This window comes from Caenorhabditis briggsae, assembly GCF_000004555.2.
Source record: "Caenorhabditis briggsae complete genome, chrV, whole genome shotgun sequence".
Classification (NCBI taxonomy): Eukaryota; Metazoa; Nematoda; class Chromadorea; order Rhabditida; family Rhabditidae; genus Caenorhabditis; species Caenorhabditis briggsae.
The window spans coordinates 9,711,979-9,729,085 of NC_013488.2; the positions used below are offsets into that span (position 1 = coordinate 9,711,979).

The window sequence follows — 17,107 nt, forward strand, 5'->3', positions numbered from 1 at the left end:
GTATCATTGAGAAAGAGGATGTGGAGAAACTTGTCAAATGTAAGAATTTTTTTCAAGGTCATAATGATATCAGTGACTTTTTTAAAGGTGTAAAAAGATCGAAGCAAGTCTTGGGATGCATTCGGCAGCACTCGACGGAATGCAGAGTGAAATGCAAGAGATATGGCAGGAGCAACTGGATCGAGTCCGAAGGCAACAAATCATTTATCGAGAAAAAGTTGAGGAGATTCTGAATCTTCGGGAAACGGCTAGGCAGATATTGACAGCCGCCAAGCAAATGGTACCCTATGTATCGTGTATTTTGAATATGAACGCAATGATTGCTCCAAAGTGAGTTCCTTTTTTTAACAGATGGATAATCGACAAATTCGTTTTTCAGACGTTGCCACCCTCCTGATCCAGCACCAATGGAAAGTATATGTTTGGAGATTACTGGAATCGAACCGAACAGTCAGAATCGTATAATGGCAATTGAAAAAGAAGAAGAAAACAGAAGATTGAATCAGGAAGCAAAGAAAAAAGAAGAATTGGCTGGTCAAAGTGCAGCTATGAAATCATTGAAACATGGAAAAACGAAAAGAAAGGAGATGCATCATCGGATGATGTTGAATACAAATAGAGAGAGGAGTCCAGGTGGAACAGACTCTGCATTGACCAGTCCGTGTATAAGACGATTGTGAGTTGATTTATTATATTTTGATTCAATACGCATTTTATTCGATTTTCAGGACATCAACTGCTTTGAAAGAAGAGACCGCTTCTGAATTAGACGCCGAGGAAATTTTGGATGAGATTTTCGAACTTAGCGGGGAGCAATACGAAGAAGTGGTTGATGGAACTCTGACTGAAGAAGACCGATGTAGTTCTGCCCTTCTTCTTTCTTTGGAACTCCAGAATGAATCGGTTTCTCCGTTGCCATCTCTGGAACAACTTCTTGGAAGAATCTCTCTTGCATCTCGAGTCACTTCTGATATTGGATTCAGTCGTGGAGCGATGCTACAGAGTCTCAACGACGTCTTCGCTTTACAAAAACCCCCAACACCCGAGAATATCAGCGTATCGGAAGAGCGTAACGTATTGGCGTCAGCAGTTCGGAATGCGGAAAAAAGAAAAAGTGGAGCAGGTTTACCGACGACGTCAGAAAAGGAAGAGATGATTGAAAACGACGAAATCATTGTGGAAAAAGAAACGGAAACGGAGAAAAAGAAAGTAATCAGACGGAGAGTGAAAAAAGCGGAATGTGAGCAATCAGAAGAAGATGTCACTACTACATTTACATTCGGTCCACCGCCAGATTGTCCATTTGTGCCTCAGGAAATATTTGATAAATTAGGAGAATCAGATGAAAAGTTAGGAACATTTGAAGCTAAGGAACGAGTGTTACAAAGTTTGAAACAGAAAATGAATCAGAAAAACGGAATAGATAATGATAATTGAGTGATAATAAATTAATTTCGATTCGAGTTATAGGTCATATATCGAAACCGGTTATAATATTATTTCAAATGTACATTATTATTTCCAATAAATCTTTTCTAATAATTTCTTTTTGAGCCGAACCTTTTCATATTCACTCCGCTGCTCAGATGATTGTAAAATTACCGTAAGTCCTGTAATAGAAGGGCCCCTAATGTTTAACATTGAGCCGGTTTATCTCCGTTCCTGTCAAACATCTAAAAAGTTGTCAAGAGATAAATTGCTCATCATAATAACACAAGCATTTTATCAGTTGACAAAATCGTGTTATCTTGCACAGGAGCCAAGAACTAGTAGCTAAAACTTGACAGTGTCGAGGCCCTTCTATTACAGGTTTTACGGTACATGTATTTTAACCGCTACTTATGAAAATGTAACAAAATGTATTCACTTTGTTTACTAATCGAAATCATGTTAAATTTCAAAGTGTCCTACCCATAAAATCAGCGAGCCGCATCTTCTCCGAAATCCCAATGCATTATTCTTCTCCTTGTCGTAAATATGGCTACCTGAATGATAAAAGGCTAATGTTTGTATAGTAAAACAAGATGTTAGGATTGGAGAATTTCGAATTGTGGGTCACAATAAAATGGGCGGAGCTTTCTCTCCGGAACATCACTTCCCCTTTTCACTGTTTTCAAAGTTATGATTCATTTCAAATCTTGCCTCATGATATTGCGACCAAACGCTTCGTTTCCGCTTGTTTCACTTATCCTACTATCCTGTATTCATTCCGTAATAGGATGTCGAGACAAGGAAACCGTGTCGTTTTTTGTGAACGGAGATGTGAAGTTACCACCATCAGCAACCGCTTGCTTTAATTCATGTGCTCTTGGAAACTGTACAGGTTACTATAGTATTTTCAGAAGTTTTGAATAGTTTGAATTTTTAAGGTGTACTATTCCAAGGAGAAAAGTGTATAGTTATGGATAAATCCAATTATTTCGGAATGATTGAGGAGAAAAACTATATTGAAAAGAAATGTGTGAAGAAATCTCCCCATAAACTTCTTGTCCGAGAATGGGATGATAGAATACTTGTGGATAGAAGCCGTTCAGTCCGAAAAGCAGAATCCAAACTGGAATGTTTGAGTTTATGTGCCCAGGAGAAAAGTTTTCCATGTCTTTCTGCAATGTTCTATAGAGAAAGTAAAGATTGTCTTCTGAATTCTGCTTCCAGTACTTCTGCTCCTCTCAAAATGGATACTGGGGGATTCAAGGTTTCTTACATGGAACTACATGGTTTGAAAGGTACGTTGGTATTCAGTTTTTAAAACACTTTCCCTATTCTTACACTTCCTTTCTCACCTAACCTTAATCCGGTCCTTTTTCCGAGTGTGAATGTTGCAGAAGCGGTCCACTGCCTCAATGCGTTTAAAATGATCGCCTACAATGCGATTGAAATCCGTGGAGAATCGAGAATTTACAATGGCTCCGATGGTCTTGGCAAATGTATAGAGCGGTGCAAAGATTGCGATATCGTAATGTACAATGAAGCATTTTCGGAATGCTATTCTGTCTGGTACGATCCTTCTGGACAAGTTCTGGATTTTGTTAACGACGAATATCAAGTTCTGACCAATGCTTGTTCAAACTACAAAAAGAACTGCAATTCAAGAAACGCATTATACGTTTCTTATTACAATCCAGATGAGAAATTAAAAGCAGAATGTCTGGAAAAGTGCACAATGTCCGAGGATTGTCAATATGCATATCAATCGAAAGATCTGAACAGTTGTGTGATATCCAAGAAAAAGAAGTCTCTTCCGATGATTGCCCAAAAGTTATGCATCGATGTGAGTGATCTGAGCGATGGTTCAGCAATACTATTCGATGAAGTTGGAGGATGTAATCAGGAAAAAGGATTTTTCGAACTCAAGGATTTGGAGCTATACGAGTGTATGCAGATGTGTGCAACTCATCCGAAAAGGAGGTGCGGCAAAATTTTCAAGTTTAAGTTTTAAAAATAATTGTTATTTTCAGCTGCGAGTCTATCAGTTACACAAAAAATCGGACCTGTTACCTCCACGATGGCGCAATTGAAACTTTTGATCTAAATTCCGATTGCTCACTTTTTACCCTCAACGTAATTACTTTCGAACAAGAATTTGAGACAAGTATGTCATAATTCAAGACAAAAAATAATTTATATTTTTCAGCTACGTTGCCGCCCGGAGATTCGAAAGTGAAGAAGCCACACAAAGCAAAAACATTCTCCTCCGGTAACAAGAAAGATCAGAAGAAAGTGGAAGAAAGTAGGTAGCAGTTTTTTAGGTTACACAACCATATATTTTTTCAGAAAAACTATTCATCAAGAACTCTCCGACGCCAAGGTCCCTTGAGAGAGTTGGGAGAAATCCAGTTGATGTCAAGATCCAAACTCAATGCAATTTTGGTTTCATCTCGGTGAAAGTCTTACCAGGCAATCCTGCAAATCACGACTTGAATGGTGGAGAGATTTTTGTGAGAAACGGTCACTCCAACTGTTCTGAAAGAATAGGAAAAAGCGGAGAAGCTACGTTGATCATCCATCACAATGACACATCTTGCCCTATTACAAAGAACGGAGATACCTACGAAACTGTAGTTGTTGTGACCCAAAACATTGAAAGTATTGGCAATGCAACTGTGATCACGATCGACGATCAACTTTTCAAAGTTCGTTGTGATTACTCGAATCAGAAGAAAGCAGTTGCAGTGGCAAAAACCATGAATCTGAGGTAAACAAAAAACAAATTTTCAGTAAACAGAAGATTAAGTGATCTCTTCTAGAACAACACAATTCAACAAGTTGGATATTTATGGAAAGGTGAATGTGAAACCGTTGAGCATGGAACTGCGAGGAAAACGAGAAATTGTGAAAGCCCAAACTGTGAGAATCGGACAAAGTCTTGATTTGGTGTTCACTGCGGACAACTCAATCAATGCTCGTCATGTATTCGTGAACAAATGTACTGCGTTGGATCGTGATGAAAATGAGAAAATTGTTTTGATCAAGAAAAGGTGAGTGGCGAAAAGAAAAAGTACAAAATAGCCTCAGTTAGTCAAACCTCAAGGGTGGTTCTAATCAGGGGATCTCAGCTGACACGCATGAAACCATCATGGGCGGGGAAACGAACTCGAGAGTGTCCGCTCGCGAAACGCGCGCGCTCACCTCTAGGCCGCAAGAGACGTCACCGAGAGGGAGAGAAAGGGGCAATAAGAGTGTGCGGGGGGAGGATAGTTGGCAGTGCAGGAAAGGGGGAGGCAGATGTTTTTTTCTTACTTGTAATCCGGGCCTTTTCCGGGCCTTCGCGGGCCCTGGCATAGTTTCTCTTAGAGTCAATATTTTTGGACCAATTAAATTTGATATGATAGAACTGGACGAGTACTACAAAATGATACTATTTGATAAACTGTATCTTGTCTATGAACAAAGTTACAAACAAAAAAAGTACGAAAAAAAGCAGGCCCGTCCCGGGCCGTCCGGGAAAAGCCACTTGATGGCCTGTAACTTTGTTTATAGACAAGATACAGCCCGGATTACAAGTATGGTTTTTTTAACCATTTATTGCTTTATGGACTTTTATTAACCATAATTAACCTCTTTATTTTACAGTTGTGCTACCCAACATGCAAAAGAATACGTATTACGAGGCGAGATTAAGGAGACCGATACTGGTTTTATTCTTCCGTTCCGCGCGTTTAGATTCAAACAAGGTGATGCGGTCAAAATTGAGTGTGAAATGAAGTACTGTGAAAAGTGTAAAAAGGTTGGTTTGAAAACCAAATTGACCTCAAACTAATCGAATTATTTTTTCAGATAAATTGCTCATCTCGGAACAGACGGTTCGCTAGCGAAGAAAATAATGACGAATCAGTTTTGACCGATAGTGAAGCGACGGAAAAAGTTCATGCAGAACTTGTTGTTCAAACTACAGTAACCTCGGAATCTTTGAATGGATACTGTCTTGGAGTTGGCTACTGGATCGCTTTTCTCTCGGGCACCCTTCTTATTATTGCTACCCAATTCATAGTTGTGATTTACCTTTGCTTGAAGAATCGCTTCTCTGTACATAAGCTGATTTGAAATGGGTCAAAACTTAATAAGATTCGTAATAAGTTGTATAAATTTTTTATTCTTCAATTTACACATTGAAAACCTCAGCTGCACAATTAACTTTGGCTGGGAACCAAGTGTTCGTTGGATTTGTGAACTTCAATATGTATTCTCCCGGTGTCACCATTTTGTTTCCATATTCTGGTAACTGAAAAAAAGAACAAATTTAAATTCAAATGAGGCAAAAAACAATTTGATAAGTGAAACCTTGAGACTAGTAACTGTAATCTTTGGCCAGATTGCCATCTCTTTGCCGGCGTCCCGTCGTACTATCTCGAAGTCAACGTCGCCACTGGTCGTATAACTCCAAACCAGTTTTCCTGCAGTGGCCGTCTTACTGAAAAAGAAATAGAATAGAATAGTGTGTCAATTTTAAGAAGGATGAAATTTTAGACAGACATAATTACCCAGACAGAATCCCGGTTCTGGTCGTAAATCATCAATTCTCATGTGTGTTTTGAAACTCTAAATGAGATAAAGCTTACATCGAATACTCTGCGGTCTGATGAGCTTTTATTGAGAAGCTCTTTGATTTTGGTGCTTTCAACATTCCATTTTCATTCCAAATGTATTCTTGTGGTTTGTATTCTTCTTTGGTTATCTTCTTTGGTGGTTTACAAGCTCCTTCAGGCGGATCGGCATATCCTGTATCATCCCGATAGGTGCCTCCATATTCAACTGGAATCGAATTTACTTCCAAATATTTTTTCAGATCTTCGACGTTGTTCAAAAACGCCAACTTTTCGGCGGTATTCGGATCAACTAGACGCTTTGTGACTTGCCACATTACAGAGATGATCCCAGGTGGATTGATAAGCAAAAGTTTGCAGAGCTAGAAAGGGATTCAGTTAGAATCCGTTGATAATGATGAAACTCACATGCTCGCTGAAATATTCTGCCCAAATCATGACCACTAGTCTTGCCAACTGTGCTGGTCCTGATAATGGATTCATGAAGTCCATTAGATTCAATCCTTTCAAGTCCAAAATACAAACAACTGAAGATGTCTTTCCTGTTTTTCTCTCTGTATGTGCTATGGCTCTTGAGAAGTTCTCCTGCAGCATGAAGTAGGAATGAAGAACATAACTCAACGGCATGATTTTCAAGATTTCTTTTATATCCATTCCATCCATTCTCTGAACGAACACATGCAAGTTTCTTGATGTAACTTCGTAGTTTAGCTGAGAAATGTGGAATCGCTGAAAAACAAAATTTGTGGAATTGCGATCCTTTGCGATGTGAAAAGTCTTACTTCAAAACAATCTTTGCCAATATCGATTGTGGTAAAAATATCGAGGTCACTGATTTTGTCATATCCCATCAATTTTCTGTGCTCGAAAAGCTGAAGAATCTTTTTCTGTGTCTTCTCAACATCTCCATTATTTGCATGCAAAAATCTGGCGAAGAAGAATGGAGAGTTAAGTTTCTCAGGGACCGACGGAATTGATACTCTGAAAATTCGAACATTAGCAGAATACAAAACTAGTTCAATGTTGATCTGATTCATAAAAATGTTGGATGAAACGATTCAAAAAAAAAATGATCATGAACTAGTTGGCAATTGAGACTTTCCGTAAAAACAGGAAACTCACTTCAATTTCTCAGCTTTGTCCAGTATCTCTTGACTGAATTTCTTTGCTATGATCATTTCGTCAATCATTTTTGATTTGCTGATCACCAAAAAATGCAGACACAGAAAATAATCAGACTGTTGTGAAAAGTGGGTGGTCGCTTCGCCTAGAAAAGAATGGCATGAGAAAAAACAGTAAAAGATAAAAACAGGTTTTAAGAATAATAAGAAGCAGCAAAAAAGGAAAGCAGTAGAGTAAGAGAAAGAGTAGTGTTAACTGTTATCAGCTATCACACCACTTGATTATATGGAATAGTTATGTTATCATTGTCGCCAACAAAAACGACGAACATGGACAAATGATAGAGGCATCCTTTTTTCTCGATCTGTTAGTGATATGACGTTTATCATAGACAAGACATTCGGCGAAGGAAAAGTGTGACAAAAAATAATTCTGTGTTTTGTGATTTTGGAAGAGAGTTTCCTTTTGTGGAGAAAATAGACGCCAAACCTCAAGGTTGAAAAGGAAAAGGAAAACAAAGAGAGTTGAACTGGAAGCAAAAATTTAAACGAGAGGTGAGAAGGGAACAATTTTCACATTATACGAGTGCGCAGTCCTTCCACTCCGCCTCCGATGGCTAGTAACTGAACAGTAAACAGGAATGGCAGCGAGATGGTCAACATACAACGTGGTATTGTCGTTTAATACGGTAGTCACACATCCATATACACATAAATTTTCTGTGAAAAGAAAATGAAGAAGAAGCGAAAGGGTGAAGAAAAGAATGGGGGAGAAAAGAATGACCGTAAGTAATGTACTGTACAGTTTGAGGGCGGACATTTTCAGATTGTTTTTGAGATTGCTGAATACCTTGTGATGAGGGAAAGTCATTGGAAAAAGATAGGTGTAATCGAATGAGACAATGAAGTTCAGGTGAAATTGAAAAAAAAACACAGGAAGGAATAGGAAAATAGAGAAGAATTCAGTTCAGTGATGTTGAAGGAAGTTCCTGAAGAGAAAAGGAAATAGGAAACAAGGATGGATCTGCAAAGGGAGAAAAATAAGAATTGAATATTGAAAAAATAATCTCATTTTTAGAAAAATAATCTCATGTTTAGTTTAGTTATGAATAGAAGGAAAAACATACCCAGAAGTGAACACTAACAAGGGAACTTTTCAAGTTGGCCCTCTAATTTGCACAAACCTTTTTTATATTTGGGAAAATTATCCCATCCAAAATGTAGGGGAAGTTTTTTGACTTTATGAAACTACTTGAGAAAAACGCTTGTTAAATATGAAATTCCATATGATTTAAAACATATCAATTTTGGAAAATTTTAGCAGATTTTGAAAACGGATTTATAGGTTCTGCAAAAGGCTCTTTCACCCTGTATGGTTGGCTTGTGCGAAGTAGAGGGTCGACTTCAAATTCTCCCTTCTAAATACTCGGGCGTAGCCGGCAACTCCTGGTTGGAGGTTTGCCCAATTCCAGATAAGACCACTACTCTCTATCATGCTTACCAAACTCCGACAAACTTAGGAAAAGTATTCGAATTTCAACTTCCGACCGAATCCTGACCATGGCCTGCTATTCAGCTGCTTTTGGGCAAGTTCCGACCGTATCCAATGCCAAGCCATTTTGACAAGAACAAGGGTAATATGAAAAGTATAAATAATATAAGTTGATTGAATTTTCAAAATATTCCTGCAACTCGCTTTCCTCAAGACATATCCAGTCCGGAACCCCTCCTAACAACATCAATATTTTCCATATTACAAGGGTAACCCATTTTTACAAGGGTAACTCAGAATAGGATCATTTTTCTTCCCCCCTGGATCGATCCTTTTCTCATGAGCTCAGAAAACGACCGGAAATTAGTTCCGTACCCTTTCTATCAATCTTCTAAACGTTTTTATCCAAACCCAATCTTAACCAATCCATCCATTTCATTTCTCGAGTAAACAAATCTGAAACCTTTTCTTTCCACACATCCCAACATTCCATCTTTTCAAGCCCACAGGGTATTCTTCGGTTTTGTGTCGACACTTCTTTCCGTCCGTCCACACAAATATAAGAATTTATGAAAAATTGGCGTCTTTTCTCATCGCCTCCTTCTTTTTCTCTTACAAGAGCTTTCACAACCATTTTCACCCATCCACCAATTCCCTCCTACTTTTTATTCTTCTCCTTTTTTTCTTCCTTCAATTGCCTCATTTATTGAGAGATGAGCACATACTTATGTGGCGTTTTGAATGAAAATTGGAGCAAAAAGATGAAGAATGAAGAGAAGCTCCACGCAATTTGGTAGAAGGAGCATCTCCTGAAATTGTGGATGAAGAATAATATGTCGATCCCATTTTTGAAAATAATATGTCGATCCCATAGTAGCTGTGTCAAATTACTTGGACCACTTCCAAGAGAAACACAAAAAACGATAATTTTGTAAAAATAGAATTGGATGCCAAAAAAAAAATCAACACATACCGTAAAACTGTAATAGAAGGGCTCCCCAATTTTTAACTCTGAGAAAATTTTGCTCGCTTCCTGGGAAAGATATTAAAAAATTGTCAACTGATAAATTGTTCATCTTAATATCAGAAGCGTTTTGTTAGTTAACACATTTTTGACAACTTGCACAGCAGCCAAGTAAAATGATCCCAAACTTTACAGTGTGGGACACTTCTATTACAGGTAAGTTGGAATCTTGTCACACAATTCACGGGTAGCAAAAAACAATTTTCTGCTTATCCAGAAGCTTTTTATTCTACAAATAATCTCGCCCTAAATTTTATTTCTTATCTGAACTTTTCATTCTCTTTTTTCTCTTTTTTTTTCCAACTTTCTCATGTCTTCCTAGTTTTCTTTGTCAAATTCCACTCGTCCAAAATCCAAGAAAAATAAGTCCCATTGAGATACTTCAAAAGAGCCCACTTTAATCTTTTTATTGTATTTATGTCAACTTTTCTTTTTCTTCCGTTTTTGCATTTTTTCCCATAGGCAAAATAATGTACATATAAAGCACATTCCAAACTTTTTCAGTTATGCGAAGGACTTATTCCCGAAAAGAGAAAACTACGGTAACTTTTGTGAGAAGTCTAATGATTTCCGTCTTCAATTTAGATGACATGTGCCTTTTTCTAGTTGCAGTTTTCCTAGTTCATCGATTTTGGTTACCAAACTTCAAATCTTAATAGATTGATCTCGATAAAGTAGAACCTCCGAAAAAAGGAGTTCAAACTCGAGAAATTCAAACGAAAACCTCTCTGTCTCTTGTAAACTTCGAAAAGAACACCCATCACTAAAAACTAGGTCATGACCCATGTGACACACCACCAGGTTCTCATCAGCTCAACCTTACATCTTCTCCTGTCTTCTCCTTTTCTTCTTTGAGATCTCCTGTCGGGAAGAGCAGCTGTGCGTGCTCCCGCGCCGCCCTCTGCTCCACCTCTTGTCACTCTTCTCTATCTTTCGTTCTGTCTTACGGGAGGACCCAATCTTCCTCATCATCATCATCTTCATCAGTAGTAGTGTCCAGACCCAAAGCACTTTTCATGTGCCACTACTAGAAACCATCAGTCTCCGCCCCTTTGGTTATTCTTCTTCTTCTCTTCTTTTTCTTCTTCATCTTCATCTTTCCGAGTGTGATTCGTGTCTTTGTTTATGTCAACGAAGCCGCAAACTGCCTCTTCTCACCCTGGGTGTCAGAGAGCCTGTTGGTCCCTTTCGGTTTTTTTTGTGTCCCACTTCCCCATTGAGCTGATTTTGTAAATGAATGAGAGGGTGATTCTCCGTCTACCACAAGCATGTCTTTTGCAATCAAAATGCACTTTGAATCATTGAAATGGGTAACAGAGGCAAACTAATTTCATTGAATCTTCATTTCATAGATGAGATTTTCGGGTTTTCTTTCACATTTTTGCAGAACGTACTATGGTTCCTCCCTCTTCTAGTTAGCCTCTGACTCACTGTACCAATATATTGCTATGTTGTAGAAAGAATGAGATTCCAAGAATCAACTTCTAATTTACCGAGATTTATGTTATGGCTGCCTATATGCTCATTTTTTTGTTGGCAGAATTAAGCCTATCTATCATTCTGCTGAAATCCTCAATGCTCACATTTATTTTATCAACTCCTTTTTTTGTTTAATTCGGTTCCTTCATAAATGTTTATGTTCCAGGTAATTATGGTAGAGGCCGCTACGGTGGCCGAAAGGGAGCAATGGTCCTCATGGGCCGATTTTATAATGAGTTGTATCGGTTACGCCATTGGTCTTGGCAACGTCTGGCGTTTCCCATATCTCTGTTATCAAAATGGAGGAGGTTAGGTGAAGTTGTTGTGTCGGTTTGTCAAAATATCAATAATAATGAGAACCGGGGGAAGACTCCCAGAAGTAAGTGGGATAGAGAAACTTGATCCCGGCCTGCTCAAAGATTAGCTCGTCTCTCTTTTTCCACAACTCGTCAATCATCTTTCAAATTTGTCTTCTTGTTGTGTTGTCTGCTAGATTAATATGTAGGTCGAATAGAAATGAGCAAAAGAAGAAGAGGGAAGAGGGTGTGAATTCTGAGTTGGAAGAAGAGAAACGATTCAATGAGGCACAATTTGTCAGTCATTTCGATGGGGGGGATCCCCACGCAATTTGTCACTCCGAGAAAAGTCTGCCCTTCCCGATGTCATGTCTCGAGGCCTCACCGATCCGTGCTCTTTTCTCCCATCCTATCATAAATCACAATTTGCAGGCGCCTTCCTCATTCCGTACTGCATCTCGTTGGTCTTCTGTGGAGCACCTCTCTTTATTCTGGAAACATCATGGGGACAGCTTCTATCTGTTGGTGGATTGGGAATGTTCAAAATTTGCCCAATCTTCAAAGGTACTAACAAAAAGAGGACACAGGAACAATTGTTGTTCATTGAATTGAGTGGCAAAAAGATAGAGTATAACAACAATGTGTTTTGAACTAAATTTGAGGCAAAGTCTAGTTATGCAGCTTGATGTTGTGATTTTTATAGGAGTCGGAATCGCAGCAGCAGTCATGGCATTCTGGTTGAACATTTATTACATTGTTGTCCTCTCCTGGGCAGCCACTTACTTGTACAATTCTTTCACAATGACTGATGTCCCATGGAAAAACTGCGACCACTCGTGGAACACTCCAAACTGCCGATCCGAATACGTCAAGATTCCATGTGATAGTAACCGAACAATCGCTGAATTCTTCAATGTCAAAGTTTTGACCCATGATCATATTCATGAGTACAAAAAGCAATTTTTCGTTGGAGACAAAATCAATTGGACTGTCTGTTCTACTGCGGATCTTTCTGTTGTCTCTCCGGTAAAAGAGTTCTGGAAGTAGGTTTTCCGATAAAAAAACAAGATTCGTCAATGTTCTTTCAGTCATCGTGTTCTTGGAATCTCCGCTGGGCTGGAACATCCTGGAGGAATTCGTTGGGATCTCGCTTTCTTCCTTCTCATTGTTTGGATTATTTGCTATCTGTGCATTTTCAAAGGAGTCAAATGGACTGGAAAAGTTGTATACCTTACTGCCTCATTCCCTTATATGATGCTCTTCTGTCTACTCATTCGTGGATTGACTCTAGAAGGAGCTGGTGTTGGACTGGAATTCTACCTAAAACCGGATTTTAGTAAACTGCTAGAATCTAAAGTTTGGGTTGATGCTGTAACTCAAGTCTTCTTCTCTTATGGTCTTGGTCTCGGAGCATTGGTTGCACTTGGAAGTTATAATAAGTTCAATAACAATGTCTACAAGTAAGTGGAAAAATCCAAGAAAAAATTCAATTCATGAAATTTCCAGACAAGCTCTCACCGTCTGCTTTGTCAACAGTGGAACCTCTGTTTTTGCCGGATTCGTAATTTTCTCATTCATTGGTTTCATGGCCACTCAACAAGAAAAAAGTGTTGCTGAAGTCGCTCAAGCTGGTCCCGGTCTTCTCTTCCTTGCTTATCCATCTGGAATTCTTCAACTTCCTTACACTCAGTTCTGGTCTTGTCTCTTTTTCCTGATGGTTCTTTTCCTTGGAGTCGACTCTCAATTCTGCACAATGGAAGGATTCTTCACCGCAATCATCGACGAGTTCCCTCAAATTCGTCAGAAAAAATACGGTCGAGAGATATTCGTCGGAGTGATCTGTATTATTTCATACCTGATTGGGTTGACTACTGTAACTGAAGGTGGATTCTACGTTTTCCAACTATTCGACTTCTACGCTGCTTCCGGATGGGCTCTTCTTTGGCTTTTATTCTTCGAATGTATCGCTATTTCTTGGAGTTTGGGAATCGATCGTTGGTATGAACACATGAAGAGTATGATTGGGTATTATCCAAGTGGGTGGTGGAAATTCTGCTGGGTGTTCGCTACCCCAGCTGTTTGCTTCGGAGTTCTCTTGTTCGGATTGATCAAATACCAACCACTTCGTATTGACGCCTACAATTACGACTACCCAGTCTGGGGACATGTCTTCGGATGGTTCTTGTCTCTCTCATCTATGCTTTGCATTCCTGGATACGCCATTTGGATTTGGTTCAGAACACCTGGAACTGTTCAAGAGGTATGTACTATCGGATAAACAATTTCTAGCTTATCCTTCAAATTTTCAGAAAATCAAACTGCTTTGCCGACCAGATATTGAGATAAAGGGTGCCATGGAAAACGCGGAGAACTTGGAAATGGCTGATTATACTCATCAAGCTTAGATTAATTTGTAATCATTTATAGGAATGGATCTAATTAATTTATCCCATAGTCGTTGATCCCATTTTTCAATTCTCGTTTTTTTCAAATCTCCTTCTCCCTCTATCTCCTTCATCGTCGTCTCTTTTCCGACTTTCGACATTCCGATGCCAAATCTTCTTTCTGATTCCCCAAATATTCTGATTAGATGTACTGCCATAAGTTGTATCCTAAATGAACTACTAAACTAAACTGAACCATAAGTGTCTAATTAGATATTTCACTGCTATTTCGATTTTTTGAAATCATTTTTCTGAACCTTAAAAATTTAATGAATATGATTATTGAATCCATTTTTTTCGAAAAAAAAAAACTGACAGCTGAAATTTTGACAGGAAACACAAAACTTGAGTCTATTTATTTCTGCCGACTTGCATCTTTGGAAACATGGCAACCAAAATGATTCCAGAATTGTCAAACTACTATTCGAATCGATATCTACCCCATTGTCCCAAAAATCATAACTTTTTCGAAACTGAACAATTTTTAGAAATGTTTGCCGCATCTCTATTTTTCGTAACAACACCTATAAACTTTTTTGGGATTTACTGCATTATTTTCAAGACTCCAAATGAGATGATTACAATAAAATGGTGCATGTTGTATCTTCATTCATTGTATGTTTTTTAAGCCCAAAAAGTTTTTTCAAAGTTAAATTCAGAGCAACATTCTCGTCTCTGGCTCACCACTGTCATGATGCCCTTTGTTTATTTTCCAGCATGTGCTGGGTTTACTGTTGGATTACTTCAGTCACTGAATGTTTCAACAGAAATACAAGGATTCATTGGTATCGGTTGTTTGGGAAGTTAGTGTTTCGTGTAGCTAAATTTTTCAAAATTGTAATCCTGATAGTGCACCATGATGAAACATAATTCCATCTGCTTGGTTTTCAGATTTTTTATTTTCAGTGCTCGCCCTCTCTCTGCCCATTCTATTCGAAAACCGTCAACGCTATTTGGTGGACAATTATAAAATTACTCGACCTATCTCAAGAGTCCTATTTTATTCTCTCAATGTTCTATTCGTGCCATCATCTCTTTTTGGGGTATTTTCAATCATTCCAGAGCAAACATCGGCTCGTCAGATTATTCTTCAAATTCTTCCATGTCCAACTGAGAATTATTTCTTCCATTCTGTATTTGTACTCAGCTTAAATCATACAATAATAATCATCTACTTGAGTGTGCTATCAGCGGTCACTATTATCCAAATATTATTTTTCGGAGGGCATTCCTTAACATATCTGAAAACAGACTCAAAAAACATATCTGCCTCAACTCGAAGGCTTCAGAAAAGGTTCTTCCTGGTGATTAGTGTTCAGTTGGTCCTACCATGTATTATTCTTCTGGTTCCCGTGGTATATTTCATGTTCTCAATGATAAGCGGGTATTATAACCAAGGTACATTTCGTTAACTTCAAAAAAAATAATTCCAATATTTTTCAGCGTTGAACAATATCAGTTTTGTAACCATGACACTATACGGAGCTACAGCAACTCTAACAATGCTCTTCCTTCATAATCCATACAAAAAATTTGTGTTTAGTGTGTTCCCCGCCCGTGAAAAAACGAATGTGGTGAAACCACGGAAATGGGTTCGTCGAAATGCGGTGTCAGTTACAACACCGGTCTCGTTCTGATTTTTTAACCAATAAATCACTTTTTTATTGTTTGGTTACACCCGAAGTTGATGTGCCAGTTGATGAGGGGTTTCGATGTGACAGTCAAAGCAGCTGTCAGAATAATAGGAATGAAATCTGGAACGCGAAAGTTGAGTTTTCAGTGTTCAACGCAATAGAGTGATCAGTTAGATTCAGAAAAAAATTATTCGATTGATTTCAAAATCTAAGTGTTTCAAATGCTGTTCAAACGACCAACTAAATCTCATTTCCCATGTTTCTTTGATTTTCCGGATCTTCGCGGCTCTCAAAAAGCAATTCCCGTATATTTTTGCAACCAATTGCTCCGTAGAAGCTTCCGTGCAAAATCTCATAAAAATACAAGAACATTTGTCATATTCTGGGGACAATGGAAACTTCACGGAATATAAAAACCCGTATGAGCAAGCTTATTTCATCCTTATTATTTTTAATACGTCTTGACCGAATCAAAAATGTCCCTTTTCCTCTTTTTCTTATTTCTCCATCTGTTTCATCTTGGCGAATCTACTGAACTTTCTGGTATATCAGTTATTCGTTACAATGTTCCTTTCGGTTATTTAGTTACTAGAACTCCAATTTACACTGCTAAAGTTGATGCAAGCTTCAGTCCGAACTCTTTAATCGCTGAGAACTGTGAAACGATTATGTGCTTTGCGGTTTTCTATGACAAACACACAGTAAAATATTGATTGTTTTATCCACCCTGAGCTTCTCTTTTCAGAAGTTCCAACTGTTAACGGATATCGAGAATAACTATACCGAAAACTTCTTTCCATTTACTGCTGCGAGTATTGATGACTCTCTTGTATTCCTCAATAGCTCCAGCAACGTGTGCGCTTCCAATATGAACGACGCTTTAAACAAGAAAAGTTCACAGACTTACGACTCTGCTAATAATTACTGCCAAAAAACATTCAATGCTTCGTTGAACGGATTCCAGACAGCTAAGGAAAGATCCACATTCATCAGTAAATCATTATGATTATAGAGCTTCTAAAACTTTTAATTTCAGCAAATTTGAAATCTCTCGATATTCTTTCATATGGGTGGACATTCCTTGGAGCAATTAAGACATGCGGCAGTGCACGGTGTCCATTATCGGTTCCAGTAAGTGTCCAGTTTTTTATCAGCCAATAACTCCCACTTTTCAGTACCAATGGCAAAATGGAGTATCCACAAACCATACCCTTGCCAATGACTTCTTCTATCAACCATGGCTTGATGGAAGTGGGAACTGTTTGGGACTTGTATACAAATATCAGATGTACGACGACATCAGTTGTACGCAGCAAACTACATTTTCTTGCGGAAAATGGGCAGATAATTTCAACTGATCAGACGCAAAATAATGTTTTTAAATTCTATTTTGTAACAAAAAATGCTCATCCGCCCACCTATTTTTTTTTAAAGTTGTAGTCAGTGATGACGAACAACAACAGCTGATATTTGATTTTTCAGTTCAGAGACTTTCAGTGACTAGATATGTTTTTCTTGCATTATTAATAAAGCTTTCTCATTGGTCAATGTTCTTTAACAGACAACTCCGTTT

At 38.3% G+C, this 17,107-nt stretch overlaps 6 protein-coding genes across 6 annotated transcripts in view; 5 read left to right on the plus strand and 1 right to left on the minus strand.

Moving 5' to 3' along the window:
- Positions 1 to 1,437, plus strand: part of CBG23170 — a gene marked incomplete at both ends in the record, with an annotated part of 3,235 nt that extends 1,798 nt beyond the window's left edge. Inside the window, 4 exons of the mRNA XM_045237532.1 lie at positions 1 to 32; positions 88 to 330; positions 380 to 676; positions 729 to 1,437. The exon at positions 1 to 32 is cut by the window's left edge and continues 295 nt beyond it. Of these exons, the coding sequence (XP_045097821.1) occupies positions 1 to 32; positions 88 to 330; positions 380 to 676; positions 729 to 1,437 (1,281 nt within the window). The remainder of the gene's footprint in view (positions 33 to 87; positions 331 to 379; positions 677 to 728) is intronic.
- A 708-nt stretch (positions 1,438 to 2,145) lies between these two features.
- On the plus strand, positions 2,146 to 5,544 carry CBG23169 (the record flags this gene model as incomplete). The annotated part of the gene is made up of 9 exons (XM_002636450.1): positions 2,146 to 2,323; positions 2,370 to 2,726; positions 2,826 to 3,408; positions 3,459 to 3,592; positions 3,635 to 3,730; positions 3,775 to 4,195; positions 4,248 to 4,478; positions 5,074 to 5,227; positions 5,278 to 5,544. 9 exons carry the CDS (start codon positions 2,146 to 2,148, stop codon positions 5,542 to 5,544), a joined length of 2,421 nt encoding a protein of 806 aa, XP_002636496.1.
- A 58-nt stretch (positions 5,545 to 5,602) lies between these two features.
- On the minus strand, positions 5,603 to 7,234 carry CBG23168 (the record flags this gene model as incomplete). Its single annotated transcript, XM_002636449.2, has 6 exons — positions 5,603 to 5,722; positions 5,782 to 5,911; positions 6,060 to 6,406; positions 6,453 to 6,773; positions 6,827 to 7,025; positions 7,167 to 7,234. 6 exons carry the CDS (start codon positions 7,232 to 7,234, stop codon positions 5,603 to 5,605), a joined length of 1,185 nt encoding a protein of 394 aa, XP_002636495.2.
- Positions 7,235 to 11,332: 4,098 nt separating this feature from the next.
- Cbr-snf-11 lies at positions 11,333 to 13,861 on the plus strand (the record flags this gene model as incomplete). The annotated part of the gene is made up of 6 exons (XM_002636448.2): positions 11,333 to 11,468; positions 11,889 to 12,020; positions 12,160 to 12,499; positions 12,545 to 12,916; positions 12,963 to 13,716; positions 13,766 to 13,861. 6 exons carry the CDS (start codon positions 11,333 to 11,335, stop codon positions 13,859 to 13,861), a joined length of 1,830 nt encoding a protein of 609 aa, XP_002636494.2.
- A 730-nt stretch (positions 13,862 to 14,591) lies between these two features.
- Cbr-srh-45 lies at positions 14,592 to 15,537 on the plus strand (the record flags this gene model as incomplete). The annotated part of the gene is made up of 3 exons (XM_002636447.2): positions 14,592 to 14,703; positions 14,807 to 15,298; positions 15,344 to 15,537. The coding sequence occupies 3 exons, from the start codon at positions 14,592 to 14,594 to the stop codon at positions 15,535 to 15,537; spliced, it is 798 nt and encodes a 265-aa protein (XP_002636493.2).
- A 473-nt stretch (positions 15,538 to 16,010) lies between these two features.
- CBG27061 lies at positions 16,011 to 16,892 on the plus strand (the record flags this gene model as incomplete). The annotated part of the gene is made up of 4 exons (XM_045237534.1): positions 16,011 to 16,235; positions 16,280 to 16,526; positions 16,571 to 16,665; positions 16,710 to 16,892. The coding sequence occupies 4 exons, from the start codon at positions 16,011 to 16,013 to the stop codon at positions 16,890 to 16,892; spliced, it is 750 nt and encodes a 249-aa protein (XP_045100612.1).
- Between the last annotated feature and the right edge of the window lie 215 nt (positions 16,893 to 17,107).